The sequence below is a fragment of the Balaenoptera physalus genome (assembly GCF_965194825.1).
Source record: "Balaenoptera physalus genome assembly, chromosome: 3".
NCBI classification, from domain to species: Eukaryota; Metazoa; Chordata; class Mammalia; order Artiodactyla; family Balaenopteridae; genus Balaenoptera; species Balaenoptera physalus.
This window is the reverse complement of record NC_138890.1, coordinates 29,864,184-29,887,287: the sequence shown is the minus strand read 5'-3', so window position 1 is coordinate 29,887,287 and position 23,104 is coordinate 29,864,184. Positions and strand designations below refer to the sequence as shown.

At 44.4% G+C, this 23,104-nt stretch overlaps 1 protein-coding gene across 1 annotated transcript; it reads left to right on the top strand.

Annotated features, from left to right (window-relative positions):
• The first annotated feature begins 574 nt into the window (after positions 1-574).
• On the top strand, positions 575-21,922 carry FBLL1 (fibrillarin like 1). The gene is made up of 3 exons (XM_082456536.1): positions 575-12,685; positions 14,756-14,832; positions 20,201-21,922. Exon 3 carries the CDS (start codon positions 20,799-20,801, stop codon positions 21,804-21,806), a length of 1,008 nt encoding a protein of 335 aa, XP_082312662.1. The 5' UTR covers positions 575-12,685; positions 14,756-14,832; positions 20,201-20,798; the 3' UTR covers positions 21,807-21,922.
• The last annotated feature ends 1,182 nt before the right edge of the window (positions 21,923-23,104 follow it).

Genomic DNA, 23,104 nt, shown 5'->3' with positions numbered 1-23,104 from the left:
TTTGAAGAAATAATGGCTAAAAATTTCTCAGATTTGATGAAAAACGTTAATCTACATATCGAAGAAGCTTAATGAACTCCAAATGGGATAAACTCAAAGAGATCCTTTTTGAAATACGTAATCAAACTGTTGAAAGACAGACAAATTGGAAATCTTGAAAGCAACAAGAGAGAAGCTACTCAAATCACATGCAAGGGATCCTCAATAGTAGCGGTCCCCAATTTCAGCAACAATTTTTCCACAGACGGGGTGGAGGGTAATGGTTCAGGCGGTAATGCGAGTGATGGGGAGCAGTAGGTGAAGCTTTGCTCACTTGCCAGCTGCTCACCTCCTGCCGCATGGCCCGGTTCCTAACGTTCAGTTATTTCGCCTTCATCAGTTGTCTGTGTCACTGAATGAGAACTGCTAAGGAATGAAAGAGTTTAAACCCTTTACTTCGGACCACCACTCAGCCTGTCTGCATCCCTCTGATTGAACCACAAAGGGAGGAGGGAGGCGTCCCGGGGCTGCTGCTCACCACCGACACCCACGCTGTCTAGCACACTTTTGGTCACCAGGATTTCACCAGGTTTGTTCTTTTTAATTCTCAACATTTGGGGTAGAGCTGGATGGTATGAAGCCCCGATTTCCCATTGTGTTTGTAGACAGTTTCAACTGAAGCGATCAGAAACTAGGACTAAAACTTCCTATAAATGAGAAAATTCCCCCAAAGAAGCACTTTATAGGTATCTCTGAGAAAAGTAAGGGAGCAGAAGTCACTGAGTGATGTAAACCCATGCACACACAAACACACACAATCAAATAAAAAGCAAAAGAAAATGCAATAATTAAGTGCCAGTCTTCTTGGTCCACAGCGCAGGGGTTGGGGACGCCTCTTAGTAGGACTGACAACTACAGAAAACACAGGAAGTGGGGGATGGAGCTATATAGGAACAAACATTTTGTACACTGTTGATATGAAGTTGTTATAAACTAAAGTTGTGTAATCTTGGTTGTTATAAACTAAATTTAGATGTTACTTATTATCCCCAGGGCAATCACTAAGAAAATAACTCAAAAATATAAAGTAAAAGAAATTACAAGGGAAATGTTTAGAAATACCTATTCCTTTTTAAGTTGAATAATATCTGTGGTATGTATATACCATATTTTGCTGGTCCATTTATCTGTTGATGGGCACTTGGGTTGCTTCCATGTTTTAGCTATTATGAATAATGCTGCTAATGATCATGAGTGTTCAAGTTTTCTTCAGGACCCTGCTTTCAGTTCTTTTGCGTATATGCTCAGAGGCAGAATAGCTGGATCAAATGGTAATTATTTTTAATTTTTCAAGGAACTGCCGCGTTTCCCACAGAAGCTGTACCATTTTACATTCCCAGCAGCAGTGCACAAGGGTTCCAATTTCTCCATCCTTGTCAACACTTTTTGATAGTAGCCATCCTGTTGGGTGTGAGGTGGTATCTCAGTTGTGCTTTGCATTTCCCTAATTAGTTAACATTTTGAAGGCAGAAGGAAGAAAATAATAAAGACTAGAGTGGAGATGAATGAAATAGAGAATAGGAAAACAATGGAGAAAATCAAACCAAAATTTGGTTCTTTGAAAAGATCAATAAAATTGACAAACGAAACGTTTATAGCTAGACTGATGAGTGCTCAAGTTACTAAAATCAGGAATGAAAGTGGGGATATTACTACTAACCTTACAGAATAAAATGTAAGAGAAGACTATGTACAGTTGCATGCCAAAAAAATTAGACAACTTAGATGAAATTTTAAAAATTCCTAGAAACACACAAGCTACCAAAGCTGATTGAAGAAGGAATAGAAAATCTGAATAGGCCTAAAACAAGTAAAGAGATTGAATCAGTTATACCAAAAAAATTCCAATAAGGAAAATTCCAGGATCAGATGGCTTCTCTGGTGAATTCTACCAAACCTTTAAAGGAGGATTAATATCAATTCTTCTCAAAGTCTTCCAAAAAATAGAAGAAAGGAATCACTGCCTAACTCATTCTATGAGGCCATTATTACCCTGATACCAAAACCAAAGACATCACAAGATAAGAAAAGCACAGATCAATATCCCATATGAATATAGGTGAAAACCTCAAAAGTACTAGCAAATCAAATTTAACAATATTCAAAGAATTAATACATCATGAGCAAATGAGGGGCTCAAATCAAGATGGCGGAGCAGTAGGATGTGGAACTCCCCTCCCAAAAATACATCTACAAATGGAACAATTCTTATAGAACACGTACTGAACACCAGCAGAAGTCCTAAAACACCTGAAAGGATGAGAAATATCTCCACATACCTGGATAGGAAGAAAGGGAGGGGAAAAAAAAAAAGGGACAGGACCTGCACCACTGGGAGGGAGCTGAAGAAAGGAAAGATTCCCACACCCTGGGAAGCCCCCTCACCTGCGGGGAGATCAGCTGGGACAGAAAAGGAGCTTCAGAGGCTCAGAGGAGGGCACGACAACCAGTTTGTGGCAGGCAGAACAGAGAGACCTACACAGATGGTCCAAGCCACCACCCTGTACACCCAGCCTAACGCACATCCGCTGGTACAGGTGGGGGCTGGGTGCTGAAACACGGGGTTTAGAGGACAAACCTGGGGAGAGGACTGGTGTTGGCTGCTCGGAGACAGACTGAAGGAGCTGGAGTGTGGTACGGCCACAACCAGGGCTAGAAGCCAGGCCCACCATAGAAACGAAGCACCGTTGTTAAGTGGTGCACGAAGCGGGGAGGGGGAGCTGCCATTACAGCCTCTTTCTCCACGTGCTAGCCCCTGCCCACTCAGGCTCCGGGAGAGCACGCCCCAGCCGCCCTGCCTCGGCCAGGTCCCACCTGGGCAGTCTTGCAGGCCCCAGATGCCACCTAGGCAGGCTCTGAGGCCAACCACAGCCTCAGGAGCAGACACCAGCAGTTTGCCCACATTCAGAGGTAGGGCCAAAAGCACAGCTGAGCCCCAGGGGCCACACAACTTAGGAAGCAGGGCTGAAAATTCAGTGCCTGTGGGACATCCGAACAGACAGCAGGTGCTTCCGCGGCTGGGACGGGTCTGGCCTTAATAGCTGTGGGCTTTGCGGGTGCATGCACGCAGGGTCTGGGCCGTGCCAGGGTCTAAGCTACCTCTATAGCTCCCACAGCAGGTCCAGGTGTGGGACTTCTGCTGTCCTGGGACCTGACTTCAGTGGCTCTGTGCTGGTGTCCTTGAGACACCTGGGTGGATGGCCGACATACCCACGGTTGAGGCAGGGCCAAGGGCAGCGCCAACAACAGTGTACTTTGTGAGCCCAGACAGTGGGTGACAGGTGACGCAGCAGAGCACACTCACCGGTGAACAGCTCCAGCAGAGGAATGCTCAGTGGCTCCCCTCCCAGTGGGAGTGCTCCAGTCCCATCTACCTCACACCACAGCTCAGTAACGCAGCTCAGAAGCAGATCTGGGGACGTCTACTCCAACATCTAGGTAGCAGACCCTGCCCCTGACAGGGCAGTGACAACCACAGAGCAAAGAGGAGGCCCCACTCAACACCCAGTGCAGGCTCTGGCCACCACACCACCAGTCACACCTCCTATCAAGGGGATAATGGCCAGCATACACTGAGGAAAGAGGTGGCAGCCATGCATACTAAAAACAGCCCTTGTGCCAAAAATGTTAAACCCACGTAGGCTACAAAGGGACGCTCCCACATTAGTATAGCCCTCCAGGACCAGAGTAGATAACTGTTTTTCCTAAACTCATAGAGCAAGAGAAATATAAGTAAAATGAAGAAGCAGAGGAACCATTGCCAATAAAAAGATCCAAGAGAATTCCCCTGAAACAACCAACAGTGAAACAGACCTCTTCAGTCTAATAGACAAAAAGGAGATAATGAAAATACTGAAGGAATTAAGAAAGGCTATTGGCAGAAATGCAGATTACTGTAAAAAGGAACTAGAAACTATAAGGAGGAACCAAGAAAAAATAGAAAATTCATCATGAGCAAATGAGACTTACCCAGGAATGTCAGGATGGTTCAACATTTGAAAATAAATCCAAGTAATACATCATATTAATTAATTAAATAGCAGCACTATTTACAAGAGTCAAGACATGGAAACAACCTAAGTGTCCATCAACAGATGAATGGATAAAGAAGATATGGCAAATATATATACAATGGAATATTACTCAGCCATAAAAAAAGAATGAAATAATGCCATTTGGAGAAACATGAATGGACCTAGAGACTATCATACTAAGTGAAGTAAGCCAGACAGAGAAAGACAAATATATGATATTGCTTATATGTGGAATCTAGAAAAAGGATACAAATGAGCTTATTTACAAAACAGAAATAGACTCACACGTACAGAAAACAAACTTATGGTTACCAAAGGGAAGGAGGGGGGAAGGATAAATTAGGAGTTTGGGATTAAAATATACACACTATATATAAAATAGATAACCAACAAGAACCTACAGAATAGCACAGAGAACTCTACTCAGTATCTTGTAACAATCTATAATGAAAGAGAATGTAAAAAAAAGAATATATATTTTTATATATGTATAACTGAATCACTTTACACCAGAAACTAACAATTGTAAATCAACTATATTGCAATAAATTTTTTAATCAAATTTAAAAATATTATTTAATATGTATTGTTGATTGATTAACATGAAAACTCACAGACAGCAGCACTATAACTCATGCCTGAACAAAGCTTATGTAACACACTTATTTGCTTTCAAAGGCACATCATAGCCTTCTTGGACAATTTCAAACAGTGAGATCACCAACAAAAAGCACAAAAGTGTCACTAAATAGGCCACAAAAAGGACCATTTTTTTACAGTATGTGAACTGAAACAAAAGATGGCAGAACAGCACCTTGTTCAACCTAAGCTGGTAATGTGTTCATTGGGTGACTCAAATTTTTCACTGCTCTGTGCATAGCCATGAATGATTGCAAAAGCTCTACGAGTATCAATTTGGTGGTTATGAATAAATGTTAGCAAGCTGTTAAACTCACAAATATGGAATCCACGAATAGGGAGAACAAACTGTATCTTGCTGGTGACTTGATTTTCTCTCATCCTGTAATGTCTGTTTTTCTTTAGAGCTTTTATTTACTTTTATAAATTTATTTATTTATTTTATTTTTGGCTGCATTGGGTCTTCGTTGCTGCGCGGGCTTTCTGTAGTTGCGGCGAGCGGGGGCTACTCTTCATTGTGGTGTGCGGGCTTCTCATTGCAGTGACTTCTCTTACTGCGGAGCACAGGCTCTAGTCTCACGGGCTTCAGTAGTTGTGGCACGCGGGCTCAGTAGCTGTGGCTCACGGGCTCTAGAGTACAGGCTCAATAGTTGTGGTGCACGGGCTTAGTTGGGGGATTGGGAATGCTGCTGGGTGACCAGCTCATAGTTTCTGCTCTATGGGACAATCATTCCTTTTATGTTGTTTAGTGTTAGTTTGCTACTGCTGTTATAACAAATTTCCACTAATTTGGTGGCTTGAAATAATAGAAATTTATTCTTTCACAATTCTGGAGCCAGAAGTCCAAAATCAGTATCACTGGGACAAAATCAAGGTATTATTGCCTCTTCCAGCTTCCAATGGCTGACAACATTACTTGACTTGGCCACATCATTCCAATTTCTGCCCCTGTGATCACATCACTTTCTCTTCTGTGAAATCCCCTTCTGCCTATAAAGTTACATGTGATTGCCTTCAGGGCCCACTCAAATAATTCAGGATAATCTCCCCATATCAGGATCCTTAAGTGCATATGCAGAGACTCTTTTCCCATATAAGGTAACATTTACAGGTTCGAGGAATTAGGATCTGATATTTTTTAGGAACATTTTTCATCTACCACACCTAGTCTTGTCTGTCCATGTGCTTTGTGGGAAGCAAGCTCTTACTCAGAGTCCTGTCAGACTTCCCAGCTTGTACCCAAGGGTTCACAATCCAGCTAAGCCTGGGAAGGATGTGTCCATCTCTGACGTAGAGTGACACACCTCTAAAGAGGCCAGAGAAGTTACCAGGAGCCAAGAAACTGGTCTGTTTCCAGCTCTCCTGTGTACCTTGGACAAAGGGCCCATGCTTACAAAGCCTTGGGTTCCTTATTTCTGAATGCTCTTCTACACCAGGACAGCTCAGAGCTGCTGCAGATGAACTTGCAAACTGTAGCCCCCTCCTTAGTGAAAGACAGTTTAAGGGAGGTGATTTTGCCTCATTTCTCTGCTTTGGCTGAGTCCGCTCAAGCATAGGCAACAAACATCAACAGATCACCTACCCCCTACCAGGCTTCCTTCTAGGCCCAGGATGATACAGTACCTCAGACATCAAGGAGCCCCCAGCTAAAATGGGGGTAAAAGGGGGGCATGGCATGGGTAAAGGTACCAGGAAGCCCCAGGGTGAGAAGGCTCAATTATATCTCACAGTATTCAGGCTCACTCATTATAGGAATGTTTTTAAGAAACAGATTAGATATGACTAAAGTTAGTGAGTTGCATTATTTTAAAAGGTCTCAGGCTCTAATCATGAAGTCTAGGGTGCAGGTGAAGGACTCCCCAACCTACTTTTCTTCAGAATAGGTCAGAACAAGAAGAATTTTTCACTTTAGAAAGGAGCAGGACTTCCCTGGTGGCGCAGTGGTTAAGAATCCACCTGCCAATGCAGGGGACACGGGTTCGGTCCCTGGTCCTGGAAGATCCCACATGCCGCAGAGCAACTAAGCCCATGCACCACAACTACTGAGCCTGCGCTCTAGAGCCCATGAGCCACAACTACTGAGCCTGCATGCCACAACTACTGAAGCCCACGTGCCTAGAGCCTGTGCTCCGCAACAAGAGAAGCCACTGCAATGAGAGCCTGCGCACTGTAACAAAGAGTAGCCCCCGCTCGTTGCAAATAGAGAAAGCCCACGTGCAGCAACAAAGACCCAATGCAGCCAAATAAATAAATAATAAAATAAATAAATAATAAAATAAAATAAAAACTAAAAAAGAAAGGAGTTAAGAGCCTCTAGTGTGGTGGTATGAAATGGGACAGATGCATCCACGGAAACTAGAGGCTTGAAGGGGGATATATGGGACAAATTTCATACAGCTAACCTAATAGGGAGCCAAAGGTTACCATAGACAAACATTTCTATAATTATAAGAAAATTTGAGTTGCTTCTAGTTTGTCAAGGGAGGGGGGTTTGGGGTATTAAAAAGGCCATCCAGCATTTCTCCCTGTATTCTGCAAGGGAAGGGGAAGGGCAGACCCCACCCCAGGGAATTCTTCACTGAACATAGAGGTTAGATGGGCAACAGGGACCTCAGTGGACTGAGAGGCTACCATGCTACAAGGAGTGTCAGGCCAAGTCTCCTGTGTTGGTGTCTGACTGAGACAGGAGTCCAGAAATTCTGTGTGAGTGCCCTTTGCAGACTGGGTGCAGAGGGGCTTGTCCTAGACCACCCTCTAGGAGACCCTTGTTTGGTTAGAATTGCTACCCTTTGAAGGGAGGCACTGATCCATTGGTCCTTTCCTTCCCAACTGGCCCTTTCAGCATTGTTTCTACCTTTCCCAGTGAGCTCTAGCTGTAATTATGAAACTAACTTTAATAAGTTTAGTCCTGTAATAGAAATAAAATGTGTTTGTCAAAACCCATAGAGGGTATAACACCAAGAGTGAGACCAGATAGAAACTATGGACTTTGGGTGATGATGACATGTCAACGAAGGTTCATCATGGGAACAATGTAGCACTGGTGTGGGACATCTATACTGGGCGAGCCTGTGGGGTGGGGGGCTCAGGGTATATGGGAACCCTGTACTTCCTGCTCAAATTTGTTGTGAACCTAAAACTGCTCTAAAAAACAGTCTTTTTTTTTTGAGGAACTGTATGAGAGCTCTTTGCTCACCTTGACCTTCTTGAATCCCTAGACCAGCCTAATCTCCTTGGTTTGTTTTGAATAGAGTATTTGCCAAATATTAAGGGCAAACTCAGTAGAGAGTTGGAGTCAACGATTCAAGAAATTTCCAACTTTCGAGAGTGTCTTTTATTTTTCCAAATAAATAGTTAGTTGGCTCTTAATTGGAAAAACAGAGGCTGAGTATTGCATCCTATTTGGACCCTATTTAGTGTTTCCTGACTAGGCCTCTCCCCTAGACAGTGTATCAGAGAAAAACATGGAACCTATTTTTTTGAAGCTGGAATGTAAATTAATTTTCTGTTATTATCCTCCTCGCATTCCTTTCATTCCTATGGATATCCAAATGGTTTTAATCAAAATTAGATTGAGAGCTAATATTACAGTTATTCTTTTTAAAAATAATGTTTTTCCCCCTTGCCACAGAACTGACTTTATTTTTATTTATTTATTTATTTGGCCACGTGGCATGGCTTGCAGGATCCTAGTTCCCCAACCAGGGACCGAACCTGTGCCTCCGGCAGTGAAAGCACAGAGTCTTAACCACTGGACCGCCAGGGAACTCCCACCACAGAACTAACTTCAGAAACTGAATTAACAAGAAAAATTAAGTTACCAATAATCCAAATGCCCATTTATAAATACTGTAGTATTTTGTTCCTTTTGTGTACAAACATATGCATGTGTGTACATATATAATGGGAAAGGGTCATATTTTAACTAGATTTTTTTTTTCAGTTAATATGGGCATTGGTCCATGGCTTTGCATATTCTTTCAAAACATCAGTTTTAGGATTTCCCTGGTGGCACAGTGGTTAAGACTCTGTGCTCCCAATGCAGGGGGCCCGGGTTCAATCCCTGGTCAGGGAACTAGATCCCACATGCATGCCGCAACTAAGAGTTCGCATGCCACAACTAAGGAGGCTGCGAGCCACAACTAAGGAGCCCACAAGCCACAACTAAGGAGCCGGCGAGCCGCAACTAAGGAGCCCACAAGCTGCAACTAAGGAGCCCACCTGCTGCAACTAAGACCCATAGCAAACAAATAAATAGTAAAATAGATAAAATTTAAAAAAATAAAAGATAATTGGAGAATATTAGAAACAGTTAAAAAAAACCATCAGTTTTAGTAGCAAATTATATTCCATTTTATGGCTATGCTACAATTTATATCAATCTTGTATTGTTGAACACAGAGCTTATTTCTTAACTTATGCTTTTTCAGGTGATACTGCAGTGAAGACTCTTGGGTATAAATCTTGGCACAGATCCATGATCATTCTCCTTCTAGTAAACACCAAGAGGTGGAATTGTGGAGTCAGAAGGTACACGCCTGGTAAAGGCTTCAGCACAATTAACAAATGGCTTGAGAGGGAGGGAAGCACATCACAGTCCCAGCAGCAATGCATGAAAACTCCATGTCCTAAATCCTCGTCAGCACTGGATATTGAGTTTGACAGGTTTGGCAATACTAGCTTAGTACTGAGAAAATTAATCAGCCTGAGATCACTGCACCCTAACTCTGTGTTAAAACACAAGAGAAGTATATGTCCTGGTTATGAAGGAATTCATAGAATATGGGCCGGGTTTTTCCTGGCTCAACCACTTACTTCCCTGCTGTTTGGCTCTGGAAGAGTTACGTACCCTCTTCGCCTTAACCTTGCCTGCCAGCTGTGAGGATGAGTATTTGGACTGAATTTATCATATTCTCATTTATATTTGTATTATATATAATATATAAATGAGAATATATATATATGTTCTTATTTATCCTCCCCAACTAGACACAAATATACATATATATAATAAACTAATAACTATAATATATATATGGTTAATATATACAGGGTTCAAAAGCAGTTGTCACTGCCATTGCTATTACTACTACTACTACTGATTATAATAATCATTGAGATGGCTCTGGGTAGACACTTAACAAATGTTAATTACCACTTACAAGCTGTTTAACTTGGCTTAGAAAAGTTATGCCCTCTCTCCAATCATTAGCTTCCCCATCTGTTCAATGAAACTAAAAATACCCATTTCCTAGGATTACTGTGAGGATTATAGGAAATGAAACAATCAGCTCAGTACCAGGAATATAGAAGGAAGTTTTCTTCCTTTAGGAATATTTTAGAAACCAACTTCAGAAAAATAATGCATAATGCCTGATAATAAACAACTCAGTTTCTTTTGTGAAGAACTCTAAGATCAGGGGCTGAATCAGCAAGAGCTGGTGAAACTACATCTTTACCCTTTATCCTCCTTTTTGGAAAAATTATTCTTTCGAAACATCAACTCTTTTGGCCTGATGTTCAGGTCCCTGTCACTGGGTTTGCCTGGCTGACGGCAAAAAATCATAGGCTGAGGTGCCAATCTAGGAGACTGAAATAAGAGTAGGGATTAGGTGGAGAAGAAGGAAACTCTTTCTCCCTATGTTCTTGCTTAGTTAATACCTAATGGCTTTTTAAGGGGTTGCAAGTATAATTTAATAAAAATGTGCCAATATCTAGCAGCAAAGGCACTCTGCCAACATCATAAGCCCCTCTGTACCTGCTCTGGCGTAATAACTTTGAAAAGAACTACTCATTACTGAGCACCTATTGTAAGACTCTATAATCCTTCCAACAACCTGATTATTCCAATGAAGACATAGCTATTCAGAAGACATAACAATTCAGAGCCAGGACTGGGACTCATGTCTGTTTGCCTTGAAGTACATGTTTTTCCTTGTCTACTTTCTCTCTCTTCCTCTCCTCTTTCTCCTCTAGTACTTTTCAGATTCCTGCCTTTTCCTTCTAGCCCACCTGGATTTCAGGCCAGCCTTTGTACCCATCCCAGGTGCATCACCGATCCCCATGGCTTTAAGATCTCCTGTTCCCATGGCCCTGCACCTGGTGGACTGAGAGGGATGCCAGCTGCTCTTTCTTTGCAGGGCACAGAGCTCTGAGTAGCACACCAAGATGTGCAGGAACCTGGAAGCTGAGAACCCTTACATATTCTGAGTCTCTGAGTCATTGAAGAAAAAGAAGGTACTTCAGTGAAAAGGGCTCAGCCTTACTAGGAAGTATAAAGGAAATATTAAAGGCACTGTGTTTTTAAATAGTATACTTAGCAAACTTGAATATTTTTGGCTAAAGTAATTTCATATAGTGACCAAGGGAACTGAGTAAGAGTTCAATTAAGGTACTATGAGGAGACAGGAGCATTGCATTTAAACAGACCAATGTTTTAACAGTTAAGATTATTTTTTATCTTTGACCTAAAGGAGACAAGTATACTCAACAGGGAAAAGATAGTCTCTAAATAAACAGTGCTGGGAAAGCTGGATATTCACATGCAAAAGAATGAAATTGGACCCCTATCTTATATGACTTACAAAAATTAACTCAAAGTGGATTAAAGACTTAAATGTAAGATCAGAAACCATAAAACTCCTAGAAGAAAACATAGGGGAAAAGCTCCTTGACATTGGGCTTGGCAATGATTTTTTTTTTTAGATATGACTCCAAAAGCACAAGCAACAAAAGTGAAAATAAACAAGTGAGACTACATCAAACTGAAAAATTTGTGTAGTCAAGAAGCAATCAACAATATGAAAAGGCAACCTATGTAATGGCAGAAAATATTTGTAAACTACATATCTGATAGGGGGTTGATATCCAAAATACATAGGGGACTCATACAACTCAACAGCCAAAAAAAAAAAAAAAATTCCCACGCAAATAATCCAATTAAAAAATGGGCAGGGACTTCCCTGGTGGCACAGTGGTTAAGACTCCGCACTCCCAATGCAGGGGGCCTGGGTTCAATCCCTGGTCACTGAACTAGATCCCACATGCATGCTGCAACTAAGAGTTCACATGCCACAACTAAGGAGCTCATGTGCCACAACCAAGGAGCCGGAGAGCCACAACTAAGGAGCCTGGGAGCTGCAACTAAGGAGCATGCCTGCTGCAACTAAGACCCAGTGCAACCAAATAAATAAATATATATATATATTTTTTTTAATGGGCAAAGGATCAGAATAGATGAATAGACATTTTTCCAAAAGATATTCACATGGCCAACAGGTACATGAAAAGGTGCACAGCATGACTAATCATCAGGAAAATGCATTTCAAAACTAAAATCAGATATCACCTCACACCTGTTAGAATAGCTATTACCAAAAAGACAAGAGCTAAGTGCTGGTGAATATGTGGAAAAGAGGGAACTCTTGCTCACTGTTGATGGGAATGTAAATTGGTGAAGGCACTATGGAAAACAGTATGGCAATTCCTCAAAAAATTAAAAACAGAACAACTATATGATCCAACAATTCTACTTTTGGATATATACCTGAAGAAAATGAAATCACTATCTTTGAAACTGAGCAGGACCCTACAGGGTCTTTCTGGGGAAAGACACCCAACCTGTGTCCTCCATCTCTTATTTTAAAAAAAACTTAAGCCTCCTAGGCCTTCCAAAGAGCAAATATAATCAGAAATACAGAAACAAAGGAAAGCAATCAAGCAAGACAAAATAATAATAGTTTAACCATAAAACAAAGTCAATGACCTTTAATTCCTCCTCAGAGGCTGTAGATAATATCCTGATCCAGATCTTTGAGTTGTTTTTCAGATATTAAAACCCCCACAAGATGGAAGAAGTTGACTGCATGCTGACCACTAGCATGTAGCCCCCAGACGAGCTGGAGCGTGACGATTGATAATGCTGACCTCTGTGACCTCATCTGGTTGCCTCACCACCCACCAATAAGAAAATTGTGTGTGAGCTGATCACATACTCCACAACACTTTCCCTCACTTTGTCTTTTAAAACCCTTCCCTAGGGACTTCCCTGGCAGTCCAGTGGTTAAGACTCCATGCTTCCATTGCAGGGGGCACGAGTTCAATCCCTGGTCAGGGATCTAAGATCCCACATGCCGTGTGACACAGGAAAGAAAGAAAGAGAAAGGAAGGAAGGAAGAAAAGAAAGAAAGAAAGGAGAGAAAGAAAAAGAAAGGAAGAAAGAAAACAGCAAGGGAAAGGAAGGAAGGAAGGAAGAAAGAAAAAGCCATTTCCTAAAAGCCATCAGGGAGTTCAGGTTTTCTGAGCATTAGCTGCTTGTTCTCCTTGCTTGTCACCCTGCAATAAATGTACTTTTCTTCACCAAAACCCCGTGTCAGTAGATTGGCTTTGCTGCAGGCAAATAGACCCAAGTTTGGTTTGGTAACGACTTGAAGAGATATCTGCACATCCACATTCATTAGAGCATTATTTACATTAGCCAAGACATGGAAACAACCTAAGTGTTCATCAATGGATGAATGGATAAAGAAGTTATTATACACACACACAGAATGGAATACTATTCAGCCATTAAAAATGAACTCCTGGTTGCCATTTGATCCAGCATTCCCACTCCTGGGCATCTATCCAGACAAAATTATAATTTGAAAAGATACATGTATCCCAATGTTCATTGCAGCACTATTTACAATAACCAAGACATGGAAACAACCTAAATGCCCACCAACAGATGAATGGATAAAGACAATGTGGTACATATATACAATGGAATACTATTCAGCCATAAAGAAGAATTAAATATTGCCATTTGCAGCAACATGGATGGACCTAGAGATTATCATACTAAGTGAAGGAAGTCAGAAAAAGAATGACAAATACCATATGATATCACTGATATGTGGAATCTAAAATATGACACAAATGAACCTAACTATGAAACAGAAACAGATTCACAGACATAGAGAACAGACTTGTGGTTGCCAAAGGGGAGGGGGGAGGGGAAGAGAAGGATTGGGAGTTTGGGATTAACAGATGCAAACTATTATATATAGAATGGATAAACAACAAGCTCCTACTATATAGCACAGGGAACTATATTCAATATCCTCTGATAAACCATAGTGGGAAAGAATATATATATGTGCATAACTGAATCACTTTGCTGTATAGCAGAAATTAACACAACATTGTAAATTAACTATACTTCAATAAAATAAATTTAAAAAGAGAGAGAGAGTTGCCAGAGAGGTTACTTTCTCTCCCTACCAGGTGAGGTCACAGTGAGAAGGTGGCCATCTACAAGCCAGAAAGGGACAGGTATCACCAGAAACCGACCATCGACCATGCTAGCATCCTGTTCTTGAACTTCTGTCCTCCAGAACTGTGAGAAATAAATTTCTGTTTCTCTGGAGGACCCTGACGAATGCAGCCATCTAAGCTTTTTGAGGACTTACTAAGTGTCAGTCACTAATTCTACAGGGGGAAATGGAGTGAGAGTCTGAGCCACCCCAGAGAAGAAGTGCCACACCCAGTGAGGTAGTGGGCAAATGTCAATGGAATCCCAATTAAGGGACTTGAACTATTCTCCAAGGCCCAGATATTAGGAAAGGAGAGACGGTTCTCTTTTTTACTTAACATGCCATATTAGACACGAGATTGAGAACTGATTATTACTCTGGGCTTTAGTCGTGTGTTAGTAAAAAGGTATTACATTTTGTCTTGAGGAATAAATTGAAATATATGCACACTGAACAGTAAATTTTGTCTGTGATGTTCATGTAGGTATACTGATCCAGGTGTGCCAGACTGACATTATGCAGTAGATACCTGTGACAAAAACATTTACTGTTCACCAATGATCCCACCCACATTTCCCAGCTGCCTTTCAGTTAGACAGGGCATGTGACTAGTCCTGGCCAATGGGTTGTGAGTAGAAATGACTGTGTCAAACCCTAGGCCACAACAGAGAAAAAGGAAAGTGAGTTCTCCATGCCCTTTCTTCCCGCATGGCAACAATGGGAGCCTTCTTGTTTCTCATGTTACAGCCACAGGATGTTGGTGTGTGAGCCGTGCAGTGACCATGTGGAGCGAACCTCCCACAGATCTTCAATGGACATGAAATGTAAGCAAGTGGGAAACGTAGTTGTATTAATCCATTGAGGTTTGAGGGCTGTAATATGTTACTGCATCATAGCCCGGTCCATCTTGACCAGATACAACTGTGGCTGTCACTAGGGGTAGAGATGCAAATCCCTGGAGTCACCTTTGGAAACAGACCACGGCTTATAGAAAACAGGTTGGGGAAGCCTCTTCAGGAGCGAACGTTTAAATGCTAATTAGACTGGGGATGAGGTTGCACAGCCTTCCAGCTGGTCTTACCTAAATCATGACTAGTCACTCCTTAGGCGATTTTCTGGAATGGTATATGAGAGAAACAGAGAAAAGTTTCTCATATATCTCGTGAAGTCTATGGGTAGGACTGATGTACTCCATGTTACTACTGAAGCCCAGTCCCAGATATAATTATGAACATCATGTGAGGGCATACGTTATGGAATAATAAGTCAATTGTAAGCAAAAGTTGAAGAGACCATAGTTGTTCTTATTGGCTGTCAGAAGTGTCTGGATCACAATGCCAACTTATCCCTTTAAGAAACTTCTTGAGCAGATGAGACACACTGCTAAAGAATCTTTGAAAATGAGACAGATTTTAATGTTGTAAGTAGCCCCAGGTGAAATTTTGAGTGGCAGAGGTTTTTTTTGGCACCTCAGTCTCTTTATGATGCCAATACTTGGCACGAGTCCCTGCCTTGGTTGCATTCTGGGGTCATGCACAGGAGAGGGGGAACATGTTCCACTGGACTGAGAGTCTTGTTGGTGATAGGTGCTCCCAGGCTAGAGCAGCCCAACAGAGAGCCTGTAGCAAATGGCTACGCAAGGTAGGAATCAAAGGCGGCAGACAGAAAAGGTCTCTGTGGGAGTCATCAAACGTCGTGCTGGGAAAGGTTGCCTCTGATCAGAAACAAGATGTGAAAACTTGGTTTGTAATGATTCCAAAGCTGTCAACAGCAATGAGGCAGTGGGAAAAAGCCTGAGAAAGCCACCTTTGTCTTGCGGACCTGGAGGGAGAGTGATGTTGGAAGCCTTAGCAGATTATTGCAAATGACATCAGTAATATGAAGCAACTGATGGGCCACTAGGGGCAGGGGTGGGAAGATAATCTGGAGAAACTGTCACTGCTAGAGTGTGGTGGAGGCTGCTTCAAGCCCTGGTATGAAATCTAGTGCGTAGGGCGGGCCACCAAAACCTGGGGAAATAGGCACCCCCAGCAAGGTGGCACACTCCTACTGCTAGTTTACAGTAACTACTCCTGCAGAACAATTCTAAATTCATGAAGATATTGCTCATTATGTTTAGAATTTGTAACCACTCGCCATCCCTCCCAATGGATTCCATTTAATGGAATCACATGGGAAGGCATGAATTGCTTGAGAGCATCAGTTCTGAAATGAGCAGCAAGTGCACTGGAAAGGCCACCATTGTCCACTTAAAACAGAGGCTGTGAACAAGGGCCTCAGAGATACTGGTATCGTGGTGAAGGAGAATTAATGACAACATAACAGAAAGTGATAAGAGAAAGGTCAAGATATGTCAGTAGTTGTGCCCTCTAAGACTTATACGTAGAGTGGCAAACAGAATTATCTAAACTATTTAAGGTAAAGTTTGGCGGATCTCTTGCTGTTGGATTCTGATCTCCTTCAGTAGCCTGGTGGCATAGTGGAGAGGGTTCATTGTGGAGGATTGGGCTTTAGTACCCTGAATAAAGTCAAAAAAGGAATAAGCTATTCAAATGTAACTGCAGAGCTCCATGATACTGTGCACCAGAGGGAAAAATATTAATGCTTATTGATGAGAGTTTTGTACTGCGAAGTTAAATACAGTTAAATACTACCTGTAATACAGGTAGTATTTGTACATTTATAGTATGACTTTATTTCCTGATGTAATAAGCTTTATGAGTCATGTACTTTTTCCAAGTTCTGTTTGCACAACAAAGTTCAGGCTGTATTTGAGATGTAGTGGCCAACTAAAGCAGGCACCATTGATGCCCTATCTAATATCCCCTAGACTCACCTCTGAGTTCACCTGCAGCTGTGGTAAAGAGCTTCCAGTGTGATTGCAGCTCCCCATTCCAAGTGCCTGCTTCTCTGCCTGAGGGCTGTCTGAAGCATCAGGGGAATTTGCTGAGCCACACACAGGAGCAACTCAAAGGATAAGACAGTTAATGTTCCAGAAACAGGACTTCCCTGGTGGCGCAGTGGTTAAGAATTCGCCTGCCAATGCAGGGGACACGGGTTCAATCCCTGGTCCAGAAAGAGCAATTAAGCCCATGCGCCATAACTACTGAGCATGCGCTGTAGAGCCCATGAGCCACAACTACTGAGCCCACGTGCCACAACTACTGAAGCCCGCGCACCTAGAGGCCGTGCTCTGCAACAAGAGAAGCCACCGCAGTGAGAAGCTTGTGCACTGCAAAGAAGAGTAGCCCCTGCTCGCTGCAACTAGAGAAAGCTCGCACGCAGCAACGAAGACACAACACAGCCAAAAATAAATAAACATTTGAAAAAAAAATTTCCAGAAACAATTCCTGACAGTTGGGGAAGGGAGAATGGTGGATTACTGCCCCTGCCTCCCAGCCTGCAGTGGAACAATTCTGAGATGCCCTCTACACAGTTTCTCAGAGAGTAATCAGAACAGTTGAGCCATGGGACTTCCCTGGTGGCACAGTGGATAAGGTTCCGTGCCCCCAGTGCAGGGGGGCCCAGGTTCGATCCCTGGTCAGGGAACAAGACCCCACATGCATGCTGCAACTAAGAGTTTGCATGCCACAACTAAGGAGCCTGCAAGCCACAACTAAGGAGCCCATGTGCAAGCCATGTGCCGCAACTAAGGAGCCCGCCTGCTGCAAGTAACACCCTGTGCAACCAAATAAATTTAAAAAAAGAACAATTGAGCCCTAATCATGCACTGTGCTAATCTGCTCATTAATGCACTGTTTCGTAGCTTTTCTATTTTCCCTGTCTCATTTTCCCCACACCCACATGTGCTTCCTGGGATCACCTGGACCCAATCCTTGTATCAGGGTCTGTATTAGTCAGGTTTCTCCAGAGGAATAGAACCAGTAGGATAGATAGATCAATCTATTTCTCTATATCCATATCTATAGCTCCATGTCTATAGCTATATATCTATATCTACATCTACATCTATGTATCTATATAGAAAGATTATAAGGAAATGGCTCACGTGATTATGGAGGCTGGCAAGTCTAAAATCTGCAGAGCAAATGTTGCAGTTCAAGGCCAAAAGCAGGCAGGCTGCTACAGGCCCAGGAAGAGTCAATACGCCAGTGCAATGGCTGTCGGGCAGGAGAATTCTCTATTACTCAGGGGAAGGTCAGCGTTTTGTTATATTCAGGACTTCAGCTGAATGGATGAGGCCCACCCACATTATAGAGGGCAATCTGCTTTACTCAGTCTACTAGTTTATATGTTAATATTATCCCAAAATACCCTCACAAAATACTTAGGGTAACATCTAACCAAATATCTGGGCATCCTGTGGTCCAGTCAAGTTGACACACAAAATTAACCATTACAGGGTCTGATTTGGGGGAAATCCAAACCAAGGCACCAAGCATAGCTCATCAATTTGGAGAAGCACCCCTTGTAACGAGAGTAGAAACCTCTAAAGAGAGTGTTTTATGTGGACCATACACCTCAGGAACCATACGTGCACTCTCTGACCCCTTGTCCACATTCCAACACATAGGCTTCTGGCCCACATTAAGGAGGCATTTTGGACAGAAGGGAAAACCAGACCTGGTGTCGCTGTCCATGGATTTAAGACAGAAAGACTCCTGGTCCAGGATGGAATGAAAGCTTTGCTGTGTGGACTCTGCCTGACATTTGCCCTAATATTCAGTTACATTTTGTCCCTCTCTGGACCAGGCACTTAGTCCCACTAATAGGGAGGTCCACCGATTGCTTACACCACCTACCTACACCATCTTGCGTTGCTCCTGGTTGAGCCCAAAGCAAGCTCCAGTAGCTTAACCGGCCCCCATTGGTGTTGCTGTCCGTGGTCCTAACAGAACGAGCAAGCCTCTGCGTTGACACCTGTTTTGCTGTCCATGGTGCTGCCTAATGATTTTTTTTAATATAAATTTATTTTATTTTATTTATTTATTTTTGGCTGCGTTGGGTCTTCATTGCTGTGCACAGGCTTTCTCTAGTTGTGGCGAGCAGGGGCTTCTCTTGTGGAGCACGGGCTCTAGGCGTGTGGGCTTCCGTAGTTGTGGCACCCAGGCTCAGTAGTTGTGGCTCATGGGCTCTACAGCGCAGGCTCAGTAGTTGTGGCACACAGGCTTTGTTGTTCCATGACATGTGGGATCTTCCCAGACCAGGGCTCGAACCCATGTCCCCTGCAGTAGCAGGCAGATTCTTAACCACTGCGCCACCAGGGAAGTCCAATGATTCTTTTTTTATGCTCAGGAAGATGCTGCATATTGAAAGAGCAGGTTTTTGAAACGTAGACTAGAACTCAATGATAAACATGAGATTTTGGCTCTTGCTGATGTGTGTTATAGGATTTAGTGCTCTGGTGTATGTGTCCCCATTCAAACTGAAGAATCAATATTTTCTTGCTGCCCCATATTCCCAGAACAGGTTCTAGGATTTAGCACAGTTGATGGAAAAGAGCAGAGCTAAATAGAGAGCAACCAGGGCTGAAACTTGCAGGCTATTAACCACATCAAGGGAGTCACTATCCTTTGGAAATCCCTGGCTTGGAATTTTCCTCTTTTTGGCTTCCTATGTCCAATGTAGTAGAAAGTCTTGTGGATTCTATCTTCTAAATAGCTCTTAGATTAGGCTACTTCCTCTCACCTCTGCCAACACTTCCATGACAATGATGATCATCACCACTACTACCATCACCACCTTCACTCTTCTAATTACCATCATTTCTCGCTGGGATCATCCCTTTAGGATAAAAATTTCAAAGTGGAATAACTAAGTGGAAGTATAGGTACGTTGTTTAAGGGTTTGATAGAATATCTGTACCAAGGTGCATTTCCACCAACCTTGTAAAAGAGGGCCAGAGCCACTTTCAGGTGGCAAAAGAGCTATCAGCAATACATTTCAATTAAAGATTGACCGAAAGAAATACATTAAAAAACTAAACAGGGAGTTCCCTGGTGGTCTAGCAGTTAGAATTCGGCACTTTCACTGCCGTGACCTGGGTTCAATCCCTGGCGGGGAAACTGAGATCCTGTAAGCCAAAATTAATTAATTAATCAATCAATCAAGTAAGTAAGTAAAAAACATAAAGAAAAAAGCTAATGCTTACAGAGCACTTAGCATGCACCATGGCTGGGCAAGTGTATGTGGTGCTTTAAAACAAACCTTTGTGGTACGTTCTGTTTTCAGATGGAATAATGAGACACAGGTCAAGAAACTTGCCCAAGTTCAGACAAGACCCTCGGAGAAGGTCAGGTAAGCTTTCTGAGACCACACAGCAAGCGAGTGGCGCAGCAAGTACTGAAGCCGATGTTTGTCTCCCCCTCTTCTGCCAAGGAGAACTGCCAGGGGTCCCTGAGAAAGCAGAAGATGGGGAAGAGGGAAGGGAGCAGGCTGCGTCTGCGCGCGTGCTGGGAAGCGGGGGCTTCCGGGGCTGCAGGGTCGCCATAGCGGGTGTGATGCAATCACGCCCGTCGCTGCGTCAACGGGCGGCTCCAGGGATGCGGGGACTGCAGTAGAGCTGGTCCCCACTGCCGCCCACCTCGTCCCTGCCGCCCACCGCGGCTAACCCGGCAGGCAACCGCTGTCGCTAACCTTCGTCCAGCGTCAGGACCACCGCCCCGGAGCCACCAGCGACCCCGACAACATCTCTCAGACACCGGCAACCCTGACAACCCCCCCCAGGTACCGGCGGTCCCTGACAACCACTCCGAGCCACCGGTAACCCTTGACAACCGCCGCCAGCCCCACCCACCCACCCCCCGCCACCCGGCGCCTGGGGCGCGCCATGAAGTCGGCGGTGAGCGCGCGCGGTGGGGTGTCTGGCGGCCGCGGGGGTGGCTGCTGGGGCGGAGGGCGAGGAGGCGGAGGAGGAGGGGGCAAAGGAGGAGGCGGGGGCAAAGGAGCAGGAGGCGATGGCGGCGGCCCGGGGGGCAAGGGCGGCTTCGGAGCGCGAACGCGCGGCTTCGGAAGCGGCAGGGGCCGGGGGCGTGGTGGCGGAGACGGCAGGGACCGCGGAGGCGGCGGGCAGCGGCGTGGCGTGGCCAAGAGCAAGAACCGCCGCAGGAAGGGCGTCACCACGGTATCCGTGGAACCGCACCGGCACGAGGGGGTCTTCATCTATCGCGGGGCGGAGGACGCTCTGGTCACACTGAACATGGTGCCCGGCCAGTCGGTGTACGGCGAGCGGCGGGTCACGGTGACCGAGGGCGGCGTGAAACAGGAGTACCGCACGTGGAACCCCTTCCGCTCCAAGCTGGCCGCGGCCATACTGGGCGGGGTCGACCAGATTCACATCAAGCCCAAGTCCAAAGTGCTGTACCTGGGTGCCGCCTCGGGGACCACCGTCTCCCACGTCTCCGACATCATCGGCCCTGACGGCCTAGTCTACGCGGTCGAGTTCTCCCACCGCGCCGGCCGCGATCTGGTCAACGTGGCCAAGAAGAGAACCAACATCATCCCAGTCCTCGAAGACGCCCGGCACCCCCTCAAGTACCGCATGCTCATCGGGATGGTGGACGTGATCTTTGCCGATGTGGCCCAGCCAGACCAGTCCCGCATCGTGGCTCTGAATGCCCACACCTTCCTGCGCAACGGGGGCCACTTCCTCATCTCCATCAAGGCCAATTGCATCGACTCCACCGCATCTGCCGAGGCAGTGTTTGCTTCTGAGGTGAGGAAGTTGCAGCAGGAGAATTTGAAGCCTCAAGAGCAGCTGACCCTGGAGCCCTATGAGAGGGACCACGCTGTGGTCGTCGGGGTCTATCGGCCCCTTCCCAAGAGCGCCAACAAGTAGCAGCCCAGCTCGGGCTGTCCCTGAGATGATGCCTAAGGCTGTGCTGTGTTCAGTGTTACTATATGTGTGTTTTCTTTGTGCACCGCTTTTCTATTAAATGGCATAAAGAAACAGTACCCAGGTGTATCAGTGAGGCCAGACTCAGTTATCCCCAAATCTCCAAATCCCCCAAACTCTAAAATAGCCAAGATAACAGGTGATAGGGGTCCATCAAGGATCAGCCTGGGGACTGTGCTTACTCCAATCACTCAGGGTCCTGACTCTTCGGGGCCCCTCTTCACTCATCACAGGGACAGGGGAAGAGAGCTGGGGAAATAATGAGCTTATAAAATCCCCTTTGGAACCGAGGGGACACGTCTTACACATTGACCACGTCACGTGACCAAGCCTGACTCCAGGGAGTAGCATTGGATATTGATGGACGGTAGTGTAGTCTAAGACACCCAATCTGTCTGACTCCAAGCCAGAGTCCTAACCATAATATATATTTAGTACTTCACTCTTCAAGGAAGCCCTTTTGCGTTCCCTAGTATGTGTGATCAGCACACCAGCCCCAAGATGGCTTTGTTACCATTCCCCTTTCACAGGGGAAGCCACAGAGCTTCTGAAGGTAAGCTGGTTGCACAGCCAGTAAGGAGGTAGAACTTAACTGCCAGTCTTTGCGCCTCGAAATTCACTGCTATTTCCTGTACACTAATGGGATCTTATCTCTCCCCCACATGGCCCACGCTGAACAGACCACAAGTCCTAACGCAAGGACACACACAAAGAACAGGGCTCTCTGGCTTCTCTGTGTTCTTTCTCCACCTCCCTGTGCTACCCTTTTCTTAGATTTCAAAATAACAAAACAAGGCAGGGAGGGAGGATGTGAGTCTACCTCAAAAAGTATTCCCACCACAAGGCATAATACACCCAAAGTGGCATCACCAAGTGTCTCAGAAATAACCAGAAAAATGACTCCCAGAAAGTATCTGTCTCTGAAAGGCATTTCCTGCAGGCCCTGAATCTCAGTCCATTCAATTCTGGCTCTCAAAAGCAGCCCAAAGGGAGCTGGAGACTGAACAAGCCCAGGAGAGCTGGCAATGTTCCAAAACCAAGACTTAAAAAGGCCTTTCATTTATTCATTCACTCATCCACTCAAGAAGTCCCCACTGCCAATTGCCAACGTCATCGACGTTGCATCCGGGAATGACTGCTCCCTAATCCGTCATTTGGAGAGTGGGTCTACCTTCCTGAAGATGTGCTTGGAGAGAGATTATGGTTAGTCTGCATTTTCTGAGGGCATACTTCCTTCACAC

Coding starts and splice junctions, on each gene's coding strand:
- FBLL1 (XM_082456536.1), top strand. CDS start 20,799: ATGAAGTCGGCGGTGAGCGCGCGCGGTGGGGTGTCTGGCGGCCGCGGG.